At 44.8% G+C, this 25,337-nt stretch overlaps 1 protein-coding gene across 1 annotated transcript in view; it reads left to right on the plus strand.

The window, feature by feature from the left end:
• Window positions 1-25,337, plus strand: part of PIWIL1 (piwi like RNA-mediated gene silencing 1) — a 474,823-nt gene that overhangs the window by 91,886 nt on the left and 357,600 nt on the right. The window contains exons 5-6 of the mRNA XM_089653649.1: window positions 2,692-2,813; window positions 17,567-17,647. Coding sequence (XP_089509775.1) covers window positions 2,692-2,813; window positions 17,567-17,647 — 203 coding nt within the window. The remainder of the gene's footprint in view (window positions 1-2,691; window positions 2,814-17,566; window positions 17,648-25,337) is intronic.

A 25,337-nucleotide genomic window follows, 5' to 3' on the forward strand; every position in this document is an offset into this window, starting at 1 on the left:
CTCATCCATCCACCCACCCCGCAGGGATCACTAGGCTCCCTTACATCAGACTCCTAGCTCTCTGGAGCCCCTGTCAGACTCCTCTACCCCTGTTGGAGATACCTGGTACCAGAGCGCTCCAAGTCCATCCCCACCATCAGGGGCCCTGGTGAACAAGTGCTCTGGTGCTTAGACTCCGCACTGTGGGGAGGCTCTACCAGGGGACTGATAGAGGTGCTGTCAGGCGGTCCGTTACAGATAGATTAGGGTGTCTACTTTCAGAAAATTGGTGATTTTTGTTGGTGTTTGTACTATCCTGGTATTTTAGCACCTCAAGAAATGTGATGAGCAGTCAGAAAGTAAAAGCTGTGTAAATTCCATTATCTATACCATAGTTTGTAGACGCTACAACTTTCACACAAAGCAATAAATATACACGTTATTGGGATTTTTTTTTAAACCAAAAACATGTAGTAGAATAAATTTTGGCCTAATTTTTTGACGAAATTTTTTTTTTTTGGATATTTTTTATGACAAATGAGAAAATATTTTTTTTTCAAAAAATAATTTTTTTTTAAAATTTTTTTTTGTTTATAGCACCAGAAATAAAAAGCAAACAGGTGATCAAATACCACCAAAAGAAAGCTCTATTTGTGTGAAAAAAGGGCATAAGTTTCATTTATGTACCATATTGCATGACCACGCATTTGTCAGCTAAACTAGTGCAGCTCTTTATAGCAAAAAAATGGTGTAAATTGCAGTATCTATACCATAGTTTGTAGACGCTATAATTTTCACATAAAGCAATCAATATACACTTATTTGGATTTTTTTTTACCAAAAACATGTAGGAGAATACATTTTGGTCTAAATGTATAACTAGCTTTGAGTGTACTATATAATTTTTATAGCTGAAAATAAAAAATATCGTTTTTCTTCAAAATTTTCAGTCTTTTTTTGTTTATAGCGGGAAAAATAAAAAGAGTACAGGTGATCAAATACCACCAAAAGAAAGCTCTATTTGTGTGAAAAAAAGGACGTAAATTTTGTTTGGGTACAGCATTGCAAGACCACACAATTATCAGTTGAATTAGTGCAGCGCCGAGTAGCAAAAAGAGGTCTGATGATTAAGGGGGGTAAATCCTCTAGAGGGCAAGTGGCTAATGCTTTTTTTTAATGCTTTTGAAGCTGGGCTGATTTTCTGTGGGTGAGTGATTTTCTATTTTGTTATAAAAGGGGCCCAGTACAACCCTGGTTCAATAGTACCCCCACTCAACAGATCCCCACTTTTTAGTACCCCTGTTGAACATTGGTATCCTCGTTTAGCAGATCCCCAGCTATTTAGTGCCCTCGTTTAGCAGATCCCCTGCTCAAGTATTACCTCCAGCTCTATTGATGCCCTACTCAGGAGTACCCCCTTCTCTGTTGATGCTCCACTTCATAGTAATATTCCCAGTTTTGATGTTCCCCGGCTCAGTAGTAACATACCCCTCTGCTGATCCCTCACTCAGTTGTAAACTCCATCTCTGCTTATCCCCCACTTAGTTGTAACCCCTAGTTCAGCTGTTCCCCCCACTCTCTGGTCCCTATTCCCTCCCGCTGTATTGCTCCCATGCTTCGCACCATATGTGACACTGCTAGTTTCTTCTGCTCTGGTCTGCCAGCTCTGTTGATCCTGTGCTGCTCAATCTGATCTGGTCCCCGCTCACCTTCTGCTATAGCATTCCCATGTTGTAAACCATATGTGCGGTCTTGCTAGTTGCCCTGTTTCAGCCCGGACTCGGCTCACCTTCCTGTTTCTTTACGCTGCACACCAGTCTGTGCACCATACTCTTCCAGAATAATACGCATGAACCAGAAGTGACTGCTGATGACATCTTTCATGTTCTCTCGGTGCTTCCTGGGATATCTCCTACCTGCAATACCTCCAAAACAAAGCAAAGATAACTGGATAAAAGCCTCTCAAAGTCTGCAGGTGCTGTAAGTGAGGTTTGTCATTGACTTCTATGGAGGCTGTGAACAACATGAAAGCAACATGGAGTATCATTTTTGAAGCAAAGCAAACACAACATGTGAACAGGACTGTAAGCTAACCATTTTATTTAGTGATGGGTGCTTTGATTGGCATTCAGAGTGCTTTAAAAAAGCCTGTCCAATGCAACATTTTGAAGCAAGTGTGAATGAACCCTAAATCATATACTCAGTTTGAACTACGCAAATTGGCGACAGGTATTTTTTAGGAATGTTCTCCTGACATTTGCAATTTACAGAGTGGAGATGGATTAGAACACCTTTCAGGATTTTATTGTCTTTTAGGGAAATTCATCCTCTCTAGTTGTCCTGTTTACCATTTTAATTGAAAGCAATAGAAAATACCAACATTTGGGTTGTCCCTAAAAAGTAATAGAGCGGAAATCTTCCAATGGGGACACTAGTTCTGGTGGCCTTGGGGACCCTATGGGATTCACCTAATTTTCAGGGATTCTCTCACTTACTGGTTTGGTTATGGGACAGGAAGTAGAGGTAAATCTTCTCATTGGGACACAGATGACAATAAACAATCTTATTACCATATCTTACTCTATCATAATAGATCCTATATCCAAAATGTTTATGGTTGTATTTTAATTTAAAGTTTGAAAAGTGTTATCTCCTTCACTGTAATATGAATAATTGCCATATGGATTTTAATCGGCAGATGTTTTCTTTTAGGTTAGTGAAGTCTTCAGCAGAACCCGTAATGGGGAGACCGTGAAGATTACACTTACTCTAACAAACGAGTTGCCTCCTACATCCCCTACTTGCTTCCAATTTTACAATATCATATTTCGCAGGTTGGTTGTTTTCATTTTTCTTTTCTTTTTTTTTTTTTTGAGAGGGTCCAAATGTGTATAGTAGGTTTAGTGCAATTAAGAATTAGAAAAAAATATCTTAGTTGTACAGTAAAAGACAAAGGCAACGTATAAGTAATAGGCCACACGCCACGCCTGGGGCGCCTTCCTTATAACACAACCCCACTCCATGAGTCAGTGTTGTGTCTATAGGTGATGGACTTCTTCTCCCCTCTGAAGAAACCAGCTTGACTACTTTACTTTATTTTTAATTTTATTATATTTCTATAGATTCTTCAGTAAACCTCAATGCCCACCAAAGCAGTGTATCCAGATCTGTCTTACCTTAGTATATCCTTGGAAACTATCCTTAACCCTATAGATAACATATAAATTTGACAACTTCCTGCGCTCAGAACGGGGCCCTCTCCCTATAGCTGCTAACACTTATTATTATTATTATTATTATACAGTATTTATAAAGCGCCAATAGTTCGCTCAGCGCTGTACATTACAAAGGGGGACAGAACATGTGACAGAACAATACCAACACAATGCAAAACATGAGGGGATCGACGGCCCTGCTCTTTCGAGCTTACAATCTAGGAGGGAGAGGGTGGTGGCACAGGAGGAGATAGCTGTGGGGGATGGAGTGGTAGGAAGAGTGGAGGAGGTTGGCAAGTTAGCAGGGGGTGGGGTAGGCTTCCCTGAAGAGATGGGTTTTCAGGGTGCGCCTAAAGGAGAGGAGAGTAGGTGATAATCTGATGGGTTGGGGCAGGGAGTTCCAGAGGATGGGTGACACCCTGGAGAAGTCCTGGAGGCGGGCATGGGAGGAGGAGACCAGGGAACTAGAGAGAAGGAGGTCTTGTGAGGAGCGCAGTGTGCGTGCTGGGCGGTACTTGGATATTAGGTCAGTGATGTAGTTCGGGGCAGTATGGTGGACAGCTTTGTACGTCAGCGTTAGGATTTTGAATTTGATCCGTTGCACAATCGGAAGCCAGTGGAGGGATTGGCAGAGGGGGGTGTCGGAGACAGAGCGGTTGGAAAGGTGAATGAGTCTGGCAGCCGTATTCGGGATCGACTGAAGCGGGGATAGCCAGCGGCGAGGCAGGCCAGTGAGGAGGGAGTTGCAGTAGTCGAGTCGTGATATGATGAGGGAGTGGATGAGCTGTTTAGTGGTTTCTGGGGTTAGGAACGTGCGTATTTTGGCGATGTTGCGGAGGTGGAGTCTGCACGAGTTTGTTAAAGATTGGACTTAGGGCTGGAAGGATAGGTTGGAGTCCAGAATGACACCCAGTACTCTGGCCTGCAGGGCGGGTTTGATGGTAGCGGTTTTGGAGAGGTTCAATTTAAGGAAATGGAGCGACATCCAGTCTGATATGTCGCTCAGTAGGTGTGTGATTCGGGCTGAGACCAAGGGGGTGAGGTGGGGGGTTGAGAGATAGATTTGTGTGTTGTCGGCATAGAGGTGGTAGTTGAAGCCGTGAGAGTGTATGAGTTGGCCAAGGGAGGAGGTATAGATGGAGAAGAGAAGGGGCCTGAGGACAGAGCCTTGAGGGACCCCAACAGAGAGGGGGAGTGAGGGGGAGGTGGTAGCATTATAGGTAACGCTGAAGGAGCATTGTGACAGGTAGGATGAGAGCCAGGAGAGAGCAGAATCTCTGAGGCCGAGGGAGTGTAGTTTTTTGAGGAGGAGGGGGTGGTCGTCTGTGTCGAAGGCCGCAGAGAGGTCAAGGAGTAGGAGCACTGAATAGTGGCCATTAGCTTTGGCGGTTAGCAGGTCGTTGGAGAGTTTGAGTAAGGCAGTTTCGGTGGAGTGTAGGGGACGGAAGCCAGACTGTAGGGGATCGAGGAGGTTGTTGTCGTTGAGGTGAGAGCATAGGCGGGTGTAGACTAAGCGCTCGAGGAGTTTAGATGTAAATGGGAGCAGGGAGATGGGTCTGAGGTTGTTCGGGTCATTGGGGTTCAGGGAGGGCTTTTTAAGTATGGGGGTGATGTGTGCATGTTTCAGAGGGGAGGGGAAAGTGCCTGAGGAGAGGGAGAGATTGAAGATGTGGGTGAGGGAGCGTAGGATGGAGGAGGAGGAAGGTCGTAGGAGTTGTGAGGGGATAGGGTCGAGGGGGCAGGTGGTGAGGCGGGCATCAGAGAGGATCTTGGAGACTTCCTCGATGGTAGTAAGGTCAAAGGTGCGGAGTGTTGGGGGAGCTTTAGTATGAGGAATGTAGGGTGGGGTGGAAGAGGAGGTCAGAGCAGTGGTGGGGCCGTGGGAGAGGGGTGATGAGGGGGTAGCTGAGTGAGGGTGAAGGGGGTTGGAGAGAGTTTGAGCAGCGACGAAGTCCCTGTGGGTTATGTCGAGGGGGAGGGGGGATAAGGGGGTAGCTGTGGGAGAGGGGACGGGTTGAGAGGGTGTGTGAGTTGCGGCAATGTCCTTGCGAATTGTGTCAATCTTGTTTTTGAAGTGATTGGCAATCTCAAGGGCAGTGAGTGAGGTGCTGGGTGGAGGTGGGGGTGGAGAGAGTAGAGAGCTGAAGGCAGAGAAGAGTCGGCGAGGATTGGAGGAGAGGGCCTTGATGAGGGTCAAGAAGTAGGCCTGTTTGGCAGCATGGAGGGAGGAGGTGTAGGTGCGGAAGGCAGATTTATAGCGGGTGAAGGCTTGTTGGGATTTGGTTTTGCGCCATAGTCGCTCCAGGGCACGACTTTGTCGTTTGAGGGTTTTGGTGTGATCAGTCTGCCAGGGCTGGAGCGGTCGGGGTCTGATGTTGCGTGTGGTTAAAGGCGCTAGTGAGTCAAGGGCTGTTGAGAGTGCATTGTTGTAGGCGGTCAAAGCCAAGTCGGGGCAGGACAGGGGGAGGATGCGGTCGTGGAGTTGATCAGCTGCCGAGTGGAGGGAGGCAGGGTTAAGGTTGCGGAGGTTACGGCTGGTAGTAGTGTGACATTTGGAGGGGTAGACGTTGGAGGACGAGGAGATAGAGAAGGTGATCAGGTTGTGGTCAGAGCGAGGGAAGGGGGTGTTAGTGAGGTTGTGGGGAGCGCAGCGGTTGGAGAAGACAAGGTCCAGGATATTTCCGTCGGAGTGGGTGGTGGATTGTATGCACTGTGCAAGTGCAAAGGAGGAGGTTAGGTGGAGGAGACGGGCTGTGTCTGGGTTGTCGAGGTTGACAGGGATGTTGAAATCCCCAATGATGATGGTGGGTAGCTCAGAGGAGAGGAAGAAGGGTAGCCAGGAGGAGAAGTCATCCAGGAAGCGGGGTATGGATCCAGGAGGCCGGTATATCACAGCAATCTTCAGGGGGGTTGGGGAAAATAGTCGGACGCAATGGGCCTCGAAGGAGGAGAAGGATAGGGAGGGGGGGTTTGGGAGGACTCGGAAGGTGCTCTGCGGTGACAGGAGCAGACCAACCCCACCACCTTTACGACCCTTAGGCCTGGGTGAGTGGGTCCAGGTGAGACCTCCGTAGGAGAGTGCAGCAGGGGAGGTAGAGTCAGTGGGCTGGATCCAGGTTTCCGTGATCGCTAGGAGGTTGAGGGAGCGGGAAACAAAGAGATCGTGGATGGCGGTAAGCTTGTTGCACACCGAACGGGCGTTCAGGAGTGCACATGAAAATGGGGGGGAGATTTTAGGGAGCAGGGGGACAGATACTAAGTTGTGGGGGTTGCAGTAGGACGTGGAGGTGGGAGGGTGTTGAGCGGGTGAGGGAGGTGGAGGGCCAGGATTCGGGGAGATGTCCCCCACGGTTAGGAGGAGGAGAAGGGTGAGAAAGGTGGCATGGGAGCGGGATGTGCAGGAGCGTGAGAAACTCCTAGTGGAGGTGTTGGGGTCAGTGGGAGAGCGGAGTAATAGGAGGAGGTGGTGGGTGCCATAGAGGGGCGAAGGGAGCAGCGAGGACACAATATACAATTGTTTGGGAGGGGCAGAGGGATATAGTGAATGGATTTTGGGAATGGAGGAGAGGAAAATGAGAAGGAGGAGTGGAAGAGGCATTTTGGGGAGGTGAAGAGAGCAATAGTAGGGAGATGATAGCAGTGAGGGGGAGATGTACAGGTTGTGGGGTGGAGCAGAGGGGTAAAGAAATGAGATTTGGGAACAGAGGATAGTAATATGATAAGAAGAGGGGCGTATTATATAAAGGTACACAGAGTGGGTCTCAGGCATGTAAGAGGTTTCCCAGGGTGTTTGCTTGCAGTCTTCCAGCATGCAGTAGAGCTTCTTGCTGTTGTGTCTTCCTGCTGCTTGAGTTCTCCTGCTTTAGTTCAACTGCTGCGTTTAACTGCTTCTTCTATGCACTCGTTCTAAGCCGCACTCAATCTGAAGCAGCACCCCCATCAGAGACTGTGCCCCCCATCAGAGATCTCCCCCACTTAACCTCCTACCAGTGTGAGTTAAATCAATAAATCAATAAATAGTGCAGCGCTACATACTAAATAAACATATACATAATTAAATAAAATAATCAAATCAATAAATGTCTATACAACTGTGCAAATAAAGTGTGATCATAAATTCCACCATATACAACCAGAATTGACCACGTGATAAATAAACTTAATAATAATAAATAAATAATCAAATCAATACTCATATATATGTGCAAAATTGCAAATAAAGTGTAACACGTGTATTACACCGAAACAACAAAACATATAACCACGTGATAAAAATATTTAAAATTGATGATAATAAATAATAATAAATAATCATATATAAGTGCAAAGTTGCAAATAAAGTGTAACACGTGTATTGCACCAAAACATAAAAGTGACAAAGTGACAAATATTACTTAATAAAGTGCAATCAATGTGTTCCCTATACGGGAAAATCCAAAAAAGACCAAGTGACCTAATAACCTATATAACACAAATGATCAAAACCAACACTCTGTGTAACAACTGTCCATATATATATATATAGTGTATTTCGTAATCTTCATGCACTTTTTGACCTATCACAATAAGGATCCCTCTGTTCTAAAATTTTGGGGAATAGAGAAGTATAAAGGCCACTGAAGAGGGAGTCATAAAGTTAGAACTCTCAGCAAATTAGAATCTAAATTGATTTTTGACATGAAAACGCAGGTACCGGGAGGCCTGAATACAGATTTCGATTTAAATTGCTTTATTAGTAATTTTTAGTTAATTGTAGTTTTACGTGGTAATAGCAGTAATTGGCTATATGAGATTTCCATTAATATAAGTTTTACTTGGTAATATCTGGAGATTATAAGTTTTAGCGTGATTTTAATTTATTTAATATATAGTGATCTGTTGGTGTTATAATATGTAAAATTAGGTGTATATAATGAATGGGAAGCATAGTGAAATATTTAAACGCAAATTTTAATTCATTTATAGATTCATGATTGTTGTATTAAAGATTGTATTAAAAAACTATGAAGTTAATTGGTGACCGATTTTATTAAGATTAATATTAATTAACATTGTAAACTCATGGTATGGCTGATTGCTGGGTATAGATTATGATAAAATTACTTGTTGGGTATTTTAATTTAATTGTGTTTTTATGATTAAATATGGATTTTATATATGTGTATATAGATGGGTATATTAGAAGTATGTGTGTGTATATATATATATATATATATATATATATATATATATATATATATATATATATAAAATTGGATGTGGCTCCATTAATAAATAAGAATTAATAAATAATAAAATATCATGTCCTTGATTTGGCATTTGATGTAAATAAGTGGTTTCATAATATGGCCAAGTACCGTCATTATTGTATGTAACAAAACACCCGGTTATATAAAGGGTTGTATTTATAGTAATTATGAATACTGGGATGGTAGGGAGGCCCATATAAACGGACGCTGTGTTCGGTTGTGGAATTTTGGTTTTTGTTTCCTCGATTGTGGTTATCATCACCGCAGTACTGGCATGTGTATAGTTATCTGCATAGGGAGAGCGGACTTCGAGAAAATGGCCGCCCGAGCCCACCCCTTGTGCATGATTGGAGCCAGGGTGCTATATAATATCTCCAGTCCTCTGGGGGTGTTTACCCTGAGGAAGTCACGTGATTAGCGTGACGCAACGCATCGGTGCGCGAGGAGGATTCTGGGAAGCGCGGTGACGTCATTTCCGGCGTGGCGGCCATATTTGAAACCCCTATATCTTACCCATGCAAGGCAGGCATAGCATGAGGTGAAGGAGCCATTTATATGTCATAAGAAAGATGAAGTAAAATGTGAGTAGTTATCATTCTGTATAATCTATTTAATAAATGCGGTTTTACACTATGGGAGCCTTCTGTTTATCTATTAACCGGAGAGGAATATAGAGTATACAGCGGTTGGAAAGATCCTGAGATACAGCATAGTGGTGTTTGTCCCTTGAGGCAAGGTGTCCCTGAGAGTTCTATAAAGGAGGAATCGGAGGAGCAGCAGGATATAGAATATACATCGCTGGGGAGGATCCTGTGATAAACCAGAGTGGTGGTTGTATCTAAAGCGAGCTGACCCTGTGGGGTCAATGTAAGGAGGTGAGGGGCCATTGCAGCTATTTTTTGGAAATACACAGTGTGGACACTGGATGGCACGTGCATGAAGATTACGAAATACACTATATATATATATATATATATGGACAGTTGTTACACAGAGTGTTGGTTTTGATCATTTGTGTTATATAGGTTATTAGGTCACTTGGTCTTTTTTGGATTTTCCCGTATAGGGAACACATTGATTGCACTTTATTAAGTAATATTTGTCACTTTGTCACTTTTATGTTTTGGTGCAATACACGTGTTACACTTTATTTGCAACTTTGCACTTATATATGATTATTTATTATTATTTATTATCATCAATTTTAAATATTTTTATCACGTGGTTATATGTTTTGTTGTTTCGGTGTAATACACGTGTTACACTTTATTTGCAATTTTGCACATATACAGTATATGAGTATTGATTTGATTATTTATTATTATTAAGTTTATTTATTTATCATGTGGTCAATTCTGGTTGTATATGGTGGAATTTATGATCACACTTTATTTGCACAGTTGTATAGACATTTATTGATTTGATTATTTTATTTAATTATGTATATGTTTATTTAGTATGTAGCGCTGCACTATTTATTGATTTATATCCTTAACCCCATGCTGTGGGGTTTGCTTGTAATGTTTCAGGCACTGGAAGATGTGTGAAGTGCTCACCTTAGAAATTGATGCAATGTGTTGAATTAGACGCAGGGTGCTTTCCAGGCCCAGGGCCGTGGTCCATCACAATGGAACCTAGTCTCTGCAGACCCTTTTGGGGGTATGCCCAGGTGAAGAGTGTACATCATACACACTCCAGTGTTTAACAGGTATGACAGGAATACTTTGGAAAACAGGGTTATGTTTTGGAATTTATTCACTTTATGGTTTAAGCTTTTCAAACTTCGTGCTAAAATTCATTTCAGAGTTCAGTCTTATGTGGATGACCAATTGTTACATCACACCACTAGTCTAACACTTTACTGCCCCTTCCGCCAAGAGCCCTTAACCACTTGCCTACCAGGCACTTATACCCCCTTCCTTACCAGGCCAATTTTCAGCTTTCAGCGCTGCCGCACTTTGACAATTGCGCGGTCATGCAACATTGTACCCATATGAAATTTTGATCATTTTTTTCTCACAAATAGAGCTTTCTTTTGGTGGTATTTAATCACCACTGGGCGCTTTACTTTTTGCGCTATAAATAAAAAAATTTAAAAAAATTTGAAAAAAAAACCAAATTTCTTTGTTTCTATTATAAAATTTTTCAAACAGGTATTTTTTCTCCTTCACTGATGTGCGTTGATGAGGCGGCACTGATGGGCACTGATAGGCGGCACTGATGGGCACTGATAGGCAGCACTAAAGGGCACTGATAGGCAGTACTAATGAGGTGGCACGGATAGGCGGCACTGATAGACAGCACTAATGAGGTGGCACGGATAGGCGGCACTGATAGACAGCACTAATGAGGTGTCACGGATAGGCGGCACTAATATGCAGCACTGATAGGCGGCACTGATAGGTGACACTGATGATGGGTACTGATAGACGGCACTGACTGGCATCACTGCTGGGCACTGACTGGCGGCACTGACTGGCACAACCCCTGGGCACTGACTGGTGGCACTGACTGGCAGCACTGCTGGGCTGCACTGGTGGGTGGCACTGGTGGGTGGGCACAGGTGGGTGGCACTTCTGGGCACAGGTAGGTGGCACTTCTGGGCACAGGTGTGTGACACTGCAGAGTGGCACTGCTGGGCACAGGTGGGTGCACTGCTGGGCACAGGTGGGTGATCTGCTGGGCACAGGTGGGCGGAGCTAGTGGGCGCACTGCTGGGCACAGGTGGGCGGAACTTGCGGGTGGCACTGCTGGGCACCGATCATCAGGGCATTGATCATCAGTGTCCTAATGATCGGTGCCGATCCCCGCTGTGACAACTGCCGGTTCTCGGCAGTACTTTCCTCACGATTTGACAGCATGAGGAAAGTGCAGCCGAGAACCGGCACTTGCATTTCCCTGTGATCAGCGTGTCATTGGACACCGCTGATCACGTGGTAAAAGGCCGCTGGGATCGGCCTTTTACCACATCACGTGATCAGCTGTGTCCGTAGGACACAGCGATCACGGAGATCGCCGGGTGCGCGCAGGAGAGCGCGTTCTGGGGGGACGTCATATGACGTCCACCCAGAACTGGCCGGCCGCAGTGAAGCCGTCATTCGGCTATCTGCGGTCGGCAACTAGTTAAACAATATTCGGGAACATCTCCCACCCATTTCCCATAAGGATTTGTTGTAAGATGGCCTATGCCTGAATTATTGCATTCCACTTCCGGATATGTTTACCTTGTTTGCCACACTCTTGTTTGCCTACCTATGGTGGAGACCAGGTGAAAGGAAGCCAACTTTAAACAGCAGGCAAATATTTACTCTGCCGAAGGCTCACTTAATGCTTAGCTTCAGAGTGATGATGCATTCCTTGCATTGGAGCAGTAACCAGTTTTAGGCAATAACAACAGCATTCGCTTCTATGGCCCTATAGCCCCCCCCCCTCCAAAAAAAAAAAAAGACAGTAAGACCAGACCAACTTTGTTCCCCTTGCATCAGAGTTCTACTTTACGAATCAGAAAAACTTTGATGTAGCGTTGTCTCTGGTCACCAAAGCCTCCTCCCCACATCACGATCACGAGTGTTTCCCTTTTCATTAGGGTCCACAGTGTTCCCTCCTACATCAGAGTTTCCCTTTACATCAGGGTCCGCAGAGGTCCCCTTGCACTAGTTTGAAAGGGGCCTAATTCATCATGGGTAACAACCAAGGTATTGCATTAGGGCAAGGCACACACACACTTCACTGTTTATCTCTTTAACTGACTGCACCTTTTCTGATAATTCTCTGCAGACTTATATGAATGGAGGATCCCTCAGTGTTCTCCTTTGCCTGTGTTTTCACTTCACACTGACAGCTGCCTCTGCCCGCTGCACTGATGATGTGATGTCTAGCATATGGTACCTTCCAACCTGCTGCTGATTCCCTCATCCCAAGCCCGTTCTTCCCTCAACACTTCACTGAAAAAGGCAGGGAATGAAGAAGCGGCTGTGAGCAACATCGCTGTGCCAGCAGGGAATGTGAGCTGCTACGTTTAGCAGTATATTTGGCACCGGCAGCTTGTTTAAATCTGCCTGCTTTTTTAAATCTCTTCTCTCTCTTTACTCCCCCACCCCAGGCAGGACACTCTCCAGGAAGAGCTGCTGTAGGCACATACCTACCTTGCATAATGGGAAATCTGACCTTGCCTGCCACCAGCTTTGGCTTCTATTTCATTATGTCAAACCGCAGCTAACTGGACCAGGACAATGAACAGCTAACATGACCTTTTCTTTCAGGATTGTGTGGTTACAGATCAATTATGGTTTCTTCTATCTGTTCTTCATTTTGTGTTAATGCCCTGAACAATGCCCACAACAAATATCCAGATGATATGGATCTTATGTCTGTGTATATGAGCAGGATTCTTTGGCCAGCGACTTGGACAGCAGAACCTGCCTGCAGGAGACACCTCGCATGTTTTTTCAACAAAGACGCCTTTTCGGTACTTGACTAGTTTACTACAGCGTTCTTTTACCTCCTCTAAATGCAGAGCATCTTAACATTGCTCCAAGGTTTCAGCTTCAAAACCTATGTTTAGCCCTTCATACCAACACAAGGCCTGGTCCAAAATGTACACCAAGCCCTCTCCACAATAAAGGGGTGTCTGCTACATTGGATTTCTCACTGCTTTGAAATGTCTTAACCCTGCAGATACAATTGGTGGTTTATCAATGTCGCAAAACTCTACTTCCTTACTGTCCTCTTCTGTCTAATCACACAAACACTACCCAAAGACTGTCGGAAACTTTACCTCCAACGCCACCATATTAAATTTTGTTCTATCAATAGCAACACAGGTTCAAGTAATTGTACTGAAACCGGTCCATGGTATAAAAGTTTCCCTGGAATTTTTTTCAACACTTATGCCACTTTTCTAAGTTCTTCTCTTGACTATCTAGTTAAAACGCTTTTGAAAGAAACATTTGTTTCAGACCTGGCAGAAAATGTCAATTCAACTGTCTTGTGGCTTTGACTAGATGGTAAGCTTCATAAACACATCTGTTGTACAGCTATTCATTCATCCATAGTATCTTGATCAAATTCTGATCCAATTCTAATTCTAGATACTTCCTTAATACAGGTCTTATATAGAGAAAGATAAAACTGAATTTCCAGGAAATTTTCAAAAAGTGCAGGCACACAATGAGTAAAGACCAATTATGCACCTCCGGCACTTCTCTCTATTACTTGTATGTGACAGGTTTATTGCACGTCTGAAGGATACCCTCTACCTGTCAGTTGAGATACGCACACAGAGCAGCTATGCCCGCCCCTCTCCTCTGCTACCCATTCACAAAAGCCTTTGTAATTTGTGAGTGGGTTCAGCAGCATTTGATCAGCGCACCCAGTGTATTCTGATGGTGGGTAGAGTTCTGCTGTCAGAATACAAAGTCACAGAGGGGAGGATTTTCCCATCCAGCTGGATGGGGAAATTGTTCAGCCAGCCAGCTGAACGAAACCTTCCCTCAAAAAACTGAGCCTTGTATTCATGTTTTTTCACTCACTGCGTTTCAACAAAAATTACGGAGTAAAATTCTCTGTAAGAATCTTGTGGGTTAAAAGGTTTCCTTCTTAGAGACATTTCCCTTCACCCAATCTCATTACCAGCTTATAGAAAAAAAAGAAAAACATTTATATTCACACAGCTACCCCCTCATCCCCCCCTCAACATAACCCGCAGGGACTTCGTCGCTGCTCAAACTCCCTCCAACCCCATTCCCCCTCACTCAGCTACCCCCTCATCACCCCTCTCCCACGGCCCCACCACTGCTCTGACCTCCACTTCCACCCCACCCTACATTCCTCATACTGAAGCTCCCCCAACACTCCGCACCTTTGACCCTACTACCTTCGAGGAAGTCTCCAAGATCCTCTCATGCCCGCCTCACCACCTGCCCCCTCGACCCTATCCCCTCACAACTCCCCCGACCTCCCTCCCCCTCCATCCTACGCTCCCTCACCCACATCTTCAATCTCTCCCTCTTCTCAGGCATTTTCCCCTCCCCTCTGAAACATGCACACATCACCCCCCATACTTAAAAAGCCCTCTCTGGACCCCAATGACCCGAACAACCTCAGACTCATCTCCCTGCTCCCATTTACATCTAAACTCCTCGAGTGCCTCGTCTACACCCGCCTATGCTCTCACCTCAACGACAACCACCTCCTCGATCCCCTACAGTCCGGCTTCCGTCCCCTACACTCCACCGAAACCGCCTTACTCAAACTCTCCAACGACCTGCTAACCGCCAAAGCTAATGGCCACTATTCAGTGCTCCTACTCCTTGACCTCTCTGCGGCCTTCGACACAGTCGACCACTCCCTCGGCCTCAGAGATTCTGCTCTCTCCTGGCTCTCATCCTACCTGTCACAACGCTTCTTCAGCGTTACCCTATAATGCTACCACCTCCCCCTCACTCCCCCTCTCTGTTGGGGTCCCTCAAGGCTCTGTCCTCGGGCCCCTTCTCTTCTCCATCTACACCTCCTCCCTTGGCCAACTCATACACTCTCACTGCTTCAATTACCACCTCTAGGCCGACGACACAAAAATCTATCTCTCAACCCCCCACCTCACTCCCTCGGTCTCTGCCCGAATCACACACCTACTGAGCGACATATCAGACTGGATGTCGCTCCACTTCCTTAAACTGAACCTCTCCAAAACCGAGTTTCTTGTCTTCCCCCCAGCCCGGACACCACCCCCCATTGACTTCTCCATCACATCCAACAACGCCACCATCAAACCCGCCCCGCAGGCCAGATTACTTGGTGTCATTCTGGACTCCAACCTATCCTTCCAGCCCTAAGTCCAATCTTTAACTCATGCAGACTCCACCTCCGCAACATCGCCAAAATACGCACGTTCCTAACCCCAGAAACCACTAAACAGCTCATCCACTCCCTCATCATATTACGACTCGACTACTGCAACTCCCTCCTCACTGGCCTGCCTCGCCGCTGGCTATCCCCGCTTCAGTCGATCCTGAATACGGCTGCCAGACTCATTCACCTTTCCAACCGCTCTGTTTCCGCCACCCCCCTCTGCCAATCCCTCCACTGGCTTCCGATTGCGCAACGGATCAAATTCAAAATCCTAACACTGACGTACAAAGCCGCCCACCATACTGCCCCGAACTACATCACTGACCTAATATCCAAGTACCGCCCATCACGCACACTCCGCTCCTCACAAGACCTACTTCTCTCTAGTTCCCTGGTCTCCTCCTCCCATGCCCGCCTCCAGGACTTCTCCAGGGTGTCACCCATCCTCTGGAACTCTCTGCCCCAACCCATCAGATTATCACCTACTCTCCTCTCCTTTAGGCGCACCCTAAAAACCCATCTCTTCAGGGAAGCCTACCCTACCCCCTGCTAACTTGCCGACCTCCTCCACTCTTCCTACCACTCCATCCCCCACAGCTATCTCCTCCTGTACCACTGTCCTCTCCCTCCTAGATTGTAAGCTCGAAAGAGCAGGGCCGTCGATCCCCTCATGTTTTGCATTGTATTGGTACTGTTCTGTCCCATGTTCTGCCCCCTTTGTAATGTACAGCGCTGAGTGAACTATTGGCGCTTTATAAATACTGTATAGTAATAATAATATATTCACCTAGGTGGATTCAGCCTCAACGTGATGCTGCATCTGTCTTATCTCCGGCACTGCAGTGAGAACTGAACAATCAAACATCAATGATTGCTTAGTTCTCCTCCTCAGTGTAGTGCTGTGCTGTGGAGAGGACGGGTAGGACTGTCTCAGGCTCTTTGTGCATCGCAGAGGCGGTGAACCAGGTGCCGGTCAAGACTTCTGAGTGGATTCTGAGCATATGGTCGGGATATTTTTAAAGACTATGACATCAGCTGACTTTAGCCTGCTGTCGGCTAAAAACAGGTCACAGGAGTGAAGAACGAATTGCACTACTGTGATCCTAAGAAAAAAAAAAATAAAGCTTTGGCTGAACTTCTCCCTTAACTACCATCTATCCCCTTAAATTAAAAAAAAAAAACACTGACTAGGTGGATCACCACTTCAGTGGAGGCGGTAAACATTTCCTCCTATATAATTAGAATATTCCTTCCTCAGACAGGGAAGGTAGCAGGGAACATAGGATCTGAAGGCAGACTCTCTTACAAGACTGGAGCTCAGAGTGGTCAAGATTTCTCTCCATCTCTGGACCCTCCCTATCCTAGCAGTTTGACAATGCTACCATACTGACATGCACTAACCATCCTTTGGATCATGAGCAGTGCCAGTTTCTCCTGTAGACAATCACTCATTGTACATTAACATCTTAGAAGTTGAAAGGTAGACCATTCCACCATCTGGACCAAGAAAAATAGTATTTTCATCCAGACATGTACAATGTGTTATGCAAGACATAGGAGATTCTGGAAGTAGGCATCTTATTTTATATTCAACAAGTACACTTTCTTTGTTCTAATTCTATGAGTGTTCTTATTCTAGCCTTAGATATTTTAACTTTCCCCTGCTTCTAGTTCAGGTCACTCAAGCCTTTCCCTCCACTCTGCATTCAGTTTTTGCCTTTTCATGGTGAAACGTTCGCCACAGGGTACTTGCAGCACCACTGTGTACCTGGCTTTTTCACTCTTGTTGGGCCTTTAGGCACAGTTCTGTTGCCTAGTTGTTGCCCAAAGTTTTATTTATTGCTTCGAGACATTCAATGGTGTATGAAAAAATTGTCTCCGTCCTGTACTATAAGATTAAGATTTTTGGAATTTGACTTGGCAGTAAATTCCATATCTTACCGTACAGGAAACAGCCTACCCTCCCTATATTCTTTTTGTTACTTTGCATTGCCTGCTTCAAAACAGAGAAAGGTAGTGTTATAGGGGAGGCACCTCAGGTCGGAATTTCCTCAAACGATTGCCAGCATTTAATCCCTTGAGGATACAAGATTATAACCTATGCTGCATGAATGCGTTTCTTGTCCTGTGCTGTAGTTATTAAATTTACTATTACTGAGTCTAAATTTCTCTTCTCTCGTATGTAACAAAAGTTAAATATTGTTTTTTGTGGACTTGTACATTTACTCTGTATTATTATGTGACATTAAATGCATTTGTTTTTTTATCTTTCAGGCTGCTTAAATGGATGAATATGAAGCAAATTGGTCGCAATTACTACAATCCTGATGATTCAATTGACATCAGAGAACACCAGTATGTTCTTTAACATTTTTATTTTTGTTATGTGGAACAATACTATAGTGCTGCAAATTTAAAGCAAAAATTATTTTAAAATTATGTTTCTTTTAAGTTCATTGATAAACACAGCTCTTCTGATTTTTGACCAAGGGGTTAACATACAGGAGAAGGACTTTAGGCAGAAAAGTAACACAGCACCACCTTTGGGCAGTCCTAGCTGGTATAAACCACCCTTCTGCTATAGGCAAGCTAGGTTTCTGCCTAGTGTTTCAGGCATAAGGACCAGGTTCACTGCTAGGACTTATGGTTTCATAGCTTTTTTATTTTATTTGCTCTAGCGTCCATTGGCAGCTTGCTTTACACCACTGCTTCCGACATTGCACTTGGTGATACATGGCTTGGCTGTGTCTGCTTTGCCATGGAAACCCATTCCATGAAGCTCTCTATGCACTGTTGTGCTAATCTGATGACCACACAAAGTTTGAAGGTCTTTAGCTGTTGACTCTGCTAACAGTTGGCGACTTTTTCTGTGCACTATATGCTGACCCCGCTCTGTCTGTTTTTGTGTCTGAGATGCTGTTGTTCCTAGTTGCTTCCACTTTGTTACAATACCACTGATAGTTGACCGTGGAATATTTAGTAGCAAGGAAATTTTGCGGATTTACTTGTTGCAGAGGTGGCAACCTATCACGGTACCACACTTGAATTCACTGAGCTCCTGAGAGCGACACATTCTTTCAGAAATGTTTGTAGTAGTAGTCTGCATACCGAGGTGCTTGATTTTATACACCTGTGGCCATGGAGGTGATTAGAACACCTGAATCCAATGATTTGGAGGGGTGTTCCAATACTTTTGGCAATATAGTGTATATTCCCCCTTCCCAAATTCACTGTGTAGGTACTCCCTTGGGCGGTCGGCCCTTCTGGGCTCCTTCCTCTCTTCTAATGTTTCCATGTGGCCCCCCTTATCCCCCCTCCCTGGGTGATGGATCATACTGGGGGGTGTATGGAGTGTTCAGTACCCACTTGGAGTCACCGCTGCCTTTACTATGTCAAGCGGGGATGAGCTGTGGTCTCCCTGCATTGGCCCGCATTTTCTTTCCTGGGCCTTCCCGTGTTCAAACATTCCACATAGTTGTCCCGCTTCACAAATTAAGGGTATAGCTTTCCTGCCTAATGGACAATTGCTGTCACCATTCTGACTAAGGGCTGCACCCTTCTTTCCTGCTGCTCTGCTGGTCACTTTGGTAGTCGCTCTAGTTAGTTCCCTGCTCCTCTCTAGGCGTAGCTGTGGTGGGCGGTCACTCCTCTGTCTGGTCTAACTGCGTGTCCACCTGCTGTTCTTCTGTGTTTTAGGTGAGCAGGATGGACGGTTTGGTGTGGCGCCCAGGTCCTGACTGGGCAGAGGTGGGGCGGGCAGTCTTTCCCCTCCTCGGACCTTATACAACAATCGGCTCTCGGGCGGCTATGGGGAGTTGCATTGCACAACTTAGTTCCCCTGGCTGTGTGTGCTCCAGCACTTCATGCATGTATAAAGGTAATTCCTGGCAGTATTTCATAGATTGGTGGTGGCTCCTGGGTCGTCCTGGCCATACATTTTACCTACTGACTCTGGTGTTGTATTTTGGGGGAGGTTGGATACTCATGGAGATAGGGGATGTTATTCCTTATTCCCTCCTTCATTACATGTGGTCCTGGCATTTTTTTTTCTGTTCTGTTGGCCATGGTCCCCCTGCGTGACCTTATGGCTTCTTTATGCTACCTTACATGCAGCGGCAGCAGGTATCATGGTTTGAATCCTGGGGGAATCCTGTGTGAACTGTTCCCTCTACTTGCCTTTTGGATTCTAGAGAATCTGGCGATTTATCCACTGGAGTTTGGTGACGTCATCTACACATGTTTATCAATGCCAGTTTGGCACTGCTGAGTGAGCTGGTCCCGGCCCTGGTGTTTCGGATGTTTATGACAAGGTCTGGGTGTAGGACAGTTGCCCCTTGGTGTATGTGAATATGGCAGACCAATTGGTTCCGGGGCCTTACGTATGTGTGTGATTCATCCTTGTTTGCAACTCCATTGCTTTCCAAGCCCACTGACTCTCATTGAGGTGATTTGGAGCGTACTTTAGAAACAAGTGTTGGTCTATTGACCAGACATCTAATAATAAGGTCATGGTGAACTTACCGTTCCAGGGTGAAGGGATCTCCTTTTGGTGATCCCTTGGATGACATCATCCAGAATCTTACAAGTGGTGCGAGTATCTACCTCGCGCAGTGCAAGGAAAGTAAGGGGCTGCATTGTCAGCCCTGGCCTCCTTCTATGCACGCAAGAGTCAATTGTCCGGTTCCCTGTTTCCTCAGACAAGGGCTTCAGTCCTTCCAGGCCTCTGTGTATAGTGCCAAGCATTCCTGCCCTTTCTCGCCCTGAATCCCCTAGACTAGTCCCTCCCAGCATGTGGGCATGCCCCTTCCCTTTACCAGGGTAGTGGGTCATCTTGGCGAGTTTGTGTGACCTTGGCCCTTTCTCAGCTCCAACCTATGGGCACACGGAAAGACTGTGTATGGCTACAACTTGAAATTTGATTTTTATTCATCTAAGGCATCCTTTCCTCCTTTACCATCTGTGTGTTTGTGGTGGTGCGGTGTGGAATTGGCTACTCCAGGGATGGTCTGCTCACTTAGAAAGTCTGAGCATTTTCGGTCCCAGAACAGAACAGTGTTCACCGACCCTGGTCCTCAAACTCAAATTAATTCTGGTAATTCTCGTGGCCCCAGACATGCTCTTTAACCGTGGTACATGAACATGATGCGGAGGTCACAGTCGTTCCCTGGTTGCTGCCCCCGCGTTAGGATATCCTTTTCTAGGGACAAATCTAATGCCTTTTTTTCTAGTCATCTCTGATTTTGATGGCGTGGCTATTTTGAGCTAGTTTTTGATATGTCTCCAACAGGGCATTGAGAAAAATCTTGTCTTAAGTATTATTCAGGGCTAGGTTTCTGTCCTGACAGTTTTTTCCCTTGCTAACCCTTGGCCGAGCGCTCCTTGATCCATACTTTTAGTCTAGGGCAGTGGTGGGCAACCTTTTTTTTCAACTGAGCCAAATCTCGCCAAAACCACGATTGAAATTTATTTTGAGAGCCACATTTTTAAAACTGAAAATACATCCCCCATATAGTAATTCATCCCCCATAGTAATTCATCCCCCATATAGTAATTCATCCCCCATATAGTAATTCATCCCCCATATAGTAATTCATCCCCCATATAGTAATTCATCCCCCATATAGTAATTCATCCCCCATAGTAATTCATCCCCCATAGTAATTCTTCCCCCTATATAGTAATTCATCCCCCATATAGTAATTCATCCCCCATATAGTAATTAATCCCCCATAGTAATTCATCCCCCATATAGTAATTCATCCCCCATATAGTAATTCATCCCCCATATAGTAATTCATCCCCCATAGTAATTCATCCCCCATAGTAATTCATCCCCCATAGTAATTCATCCCCCATATAGTAATTCATCCCCCATAGTAATTCATCCCCCATAGTAATTCATCCCCCCTATAGTAATTCATCCCCCATATAGTAATTCATCCCCCATATAGTAATACATCCCCCATATAGTAATTCATCCCCCATATAGTAATTCATCCCCCATATAGTAATTCATCCCCCATAGTAATTCATCCCCCATAGTAATTCATCCCCCCTATAGTAATTCATTCCCCATATTGTGTCAATTCACTTACCTTTGCTCCGCGCGTTCCTCTCGCCGTGTTCCCACGCCGTTCCGGTCTTCAGGGCGGACTGTGAGAGGAGAGGAGTTCGTCACGCTGCCCCGCCTACATCCTGACAGCCAATGTGCCGGGCGCCCGAGAGGAGGGAGGGGAGCGGGCGCCCGGCACACAGAAGAGCCGCATTAAATTGCGTAAAGGGCCGCATGTGGCTCGCGAGCCGCGGCTTGCCGACCACTGGTCTAGGGGTTTGCCATGTGGTGCAGACTGTGTGGTGCAGACCCCAGCATGGGAGCTTAACTTGGTCTCTCGGCCCTCCTAGTGTCTTCCTTTGTGAGTATCCAGGATATTACCTGCTTACGATCCCTGAAAAATTTGATTTTTTGGTCGCCATCTCTTGTGCACTGGCGGTCTGGATGATGCCTTTATCCTTTAAGTCTCATTTGGTTTTACAGGTCTTACATGAGGATATGGTAGTTCGCCATCCTTTTTAATGGTGGTGTTGGAGTTCACTGACATGAGGCTTTTGCCCCGCTTCCCCCTTGTGTCCTTGGCTTTCACACCTTGAGGAAGTTGCGTTACACTTATTAGATGTGGTCCAGGTTGTGTGTGTGTATACTTGTCTAATGTGGCCCCTATCCAGCGGCTGAATTTTCTTTTGTTTTGTGCTCACGGATTGTCCAAGGAAAGGCCTGCGACCTCTTCCAATGACTTAAGCAGTCAATTTTTCCAATGTATGCTGTTAGTTTTGCCTGTTGACTACCTAGTCCTCTGTGTAAGCTTTTAGTACAGTTTCCGTAGTTGATGTGTTGGCATTTTCAGATGTTTGTTTGGGCCGCAAGGTTTTGCAAGTCTGTGCGGTTCTTTGTCTCCCTTTGGGATCTTGTTTGAATTGTTGGCCTGTTTGTCTAGTGACTCTATTTTGTGTGTTTTTCCACCCCTCATTGTGTAACTGCTTTGGGATGTCCCTATGGTCAAGAATTAGAGGAGCTGTGTTCTTCAATGAACATTAGAGAAAATGGGATTTTTGTTACCGTCAAATCATTTTTTCTGAGTTCATTGAAGTACACCTACCCCTCTGAGTTTTTCTACTTTTTTTTCTTTACCTTGCTTTGTGACTAACTGTCTTGCCTATAGTAGAGAGGGGTTTATACTGTCTAGCACAGTCCACTGGCGATGCTGATTTTTTGCCTAGTGTCCTACTCCTGTAGGTGGTGCTGTAACCCTATGGTCAAGAATCAGAAGAGCTGTGTCCGTTTTTAGTAACCAAAAATCCACTTTTTGAGAGCTGGAAGAATTTTGCTGGCAGATGTACATTTTAACAGGTTAATTTCGCCGCACCCTGGTGAGGGAGATTGTGGACATTGTAATTCTAGAACAAAGTTAAGTTTAGTTTTAAATATTTGATGTTTTGTCTCAGAAAGGAAATATTTGAAAAGAAGTCACAAAAAAGTTTTTTTTTTTTTTCATACATTTTTTCTCTGCAAACTGCAGAACTCTCAAAACCTTTGTGTGCCTGATTTACTAAAGTCGTGCTGTACCTACCTGCACTGTTGATCAACATCTACTGCCTTATTAAGGTCTTCGACAGCCTGACCGTCATACGTACTGTGTAGCCAAACGTATAAGAACAACCATTCAGAATTACTGCATTTAATAATTTCCAGTAGGGTACTCATAATGCTACAGCATACAAACACATTGTAGACATTTCCAACTTTGTGACAACAGTTAGGGGAATGTCCTTATATTATTGGTATAGTACAGGACACGGGCAACTTATTCATTTGTCATAGATTATGGGCTTCTGTCTTCTACTGTGTACACAGAAGCCGTGTATTTGCATTGGCATAACTACAATCTTTGGCAACCATACCTAGATCGCATACTGTGGGGACAGCCTATAATTTTGCTTGAAGCACAGGATCCTGCTCAATACAGGAGGAATCAGAGGGCACTGCTTGTTAGAACTTACAATCTAAAAGGAAGGGTCAAGTGATACAAAAGCAAATAACTGTGGGGATGAGCTGATGGAGAAGTTGAAAATACAGTTGTTAAGGTGGGATTGGCTTCTCTGAAAAGAAGGGTTTTCAGAGATCGCCTAAAAGTAGACAGAGTAGGAGATAGTTGGGCAGATTGGGGTAGGGAGTTCCATAGGATGGCAGAGGCTTGGGAGAAGTCCTAAAAGTGGAGGTATTTTGAGACTATATTAGTGATGTCGCTGGGGGCTTAGTTGTGGATGGCTTTGTAAAATATTGTTAGTTTTTTTAATTTAATTTGTTGTGTGAGTGGAAGCCAATGATTGGCAGAGAGTGGTAGCAGACACTGAAGAATTGGTAAAGTGGATGAGTCTGGCAGCAGCATTCATGATGGCTGTAGGCTGGACTAATGAGGCAGGTAATGATATCCAGGTGAGTCACTGTGGAGAAGAATGGCTGGTAATTAACTGACAGCTGAGCAGTGTCTGAATTATATATAATAAATAAATGAACATAAATCTTGCTATGTGATATACTTAAATACCATATACGTGCATAATGTGTGCTCCAAACGTATCACCTTATATTAACCACAATAACGCACCTTTCTCATAATACTGCCCATATTAACCATGCGTTATCTGAATCATAATCACTGTGCATATATCTATTATCAGTGTCCCAATATAAATAAATAATTCTTGGTGAACCGTCCTTTTAAGACTCGGTGTTCCAAGTGCTACTATACAATCTCTCCACTGCATATATTCATCCAGTGATTTCGTGTGACCCCCAGTGTTTGATCCACCTTCAACACACCTTGTGGATTGACCCGAAGCGTCAGGTGAAACCTTGCCTTTCCCTTTAACACGGGTGGGTATGCTGGTGTATCAATCTCCAACTCCTCCTGCACCTCCAAACTCCAAAACGCACCACTTGGGAGTTGACCCCAACCGTCAGGTCAAAAGCGTGCCTTTCCCTTTAACCCAGGCGGGTTTGCTGGTATATATTATTTCCAACTCCTCCTGCACCTCTAAACTCGCACCACAGACAAATGGAAAAAATGCTCCAGATGGTGAAGTATATCAAACCAATATGAACTTTATTAAAACTTTTAAAATCTTCCACTCACATTCGTTTGTGTCCACCTGGGAAACAACAGGATCAAGAACTTTTTGGATACTTTTCTGAATGAAACTGCATTGGATCCCCTATCCAAGATGGCTGTACGTACACTTCGGTTACGGCTTGACGTCATCGGCGTACCTTACACGGTGCGTTATGACGGGTGACTTCATCAGGAGTAGCCGATTGGATGACAAGCCATGCTTTGATTCCCATTCATTAATTGTAATGTGTTACACCTGTCTTGGCACTATTTTGTTGGACAGTCACATGGTCTCGGGCACTATTTTCTAGTAGTCCTATGCTATTATACATGCCACTGCTCGTCCTTATGGATACAGGAGGATCCTGTTCTCACACCACCCTTTAAAACGCCTAAAATTGACCAGCTGGATGCATAATTAACATTTACATCTACGGCTAATCTCAATCCCTTATTAAAACAACTGAATATCAATATATAAATATACATCTTGCTCTCTTTGCCACCTAATGGACAAATTTAAAATGGACTGGGAGGAACCTTATAAACACTTAATGCTGCTGTATAATAAGATCTAAATATTTAGGGATATACTCAATACAAAAAACCATACATACTATTTTTTCTTGATCCTGTAGTGTCCTAGGTGGACAGATATAAATGTGAGTGGAAGATTTTAAGAGTTTTAATAAAGTTTATTTTGGTTTGATATACTTCACCACCTGGAGCATTTTTTTCCATTTGTTTGTGGTGCGTTTTGGAGTTTGGAGGTGCAGGAGGAGTTGGAGATTGATACACCAGCATACCTGCCCGGGTTAAAGGGAAAGGCTCGGTTTGACCTGACACTTCGGGTCAATCCACAAGGTGTGTTGGAGGTG

This window comes from Staurois parvus, unplaced genomic scaffold (genome assembly GCF_062004578.1).
Source record: "Staurois parvus isolate SC_StPar_1 unplaced genomic scaffold, SC_StPar_1.0 ptg000719l, whole genome shotgun sequence".
NCBI classification, from domain to species: domain Eukaryota; kingdom Metazoa; phylum Chordata; class Amphibia; order Anura; family Ranidae; genus Staurois; species Staurois parvus.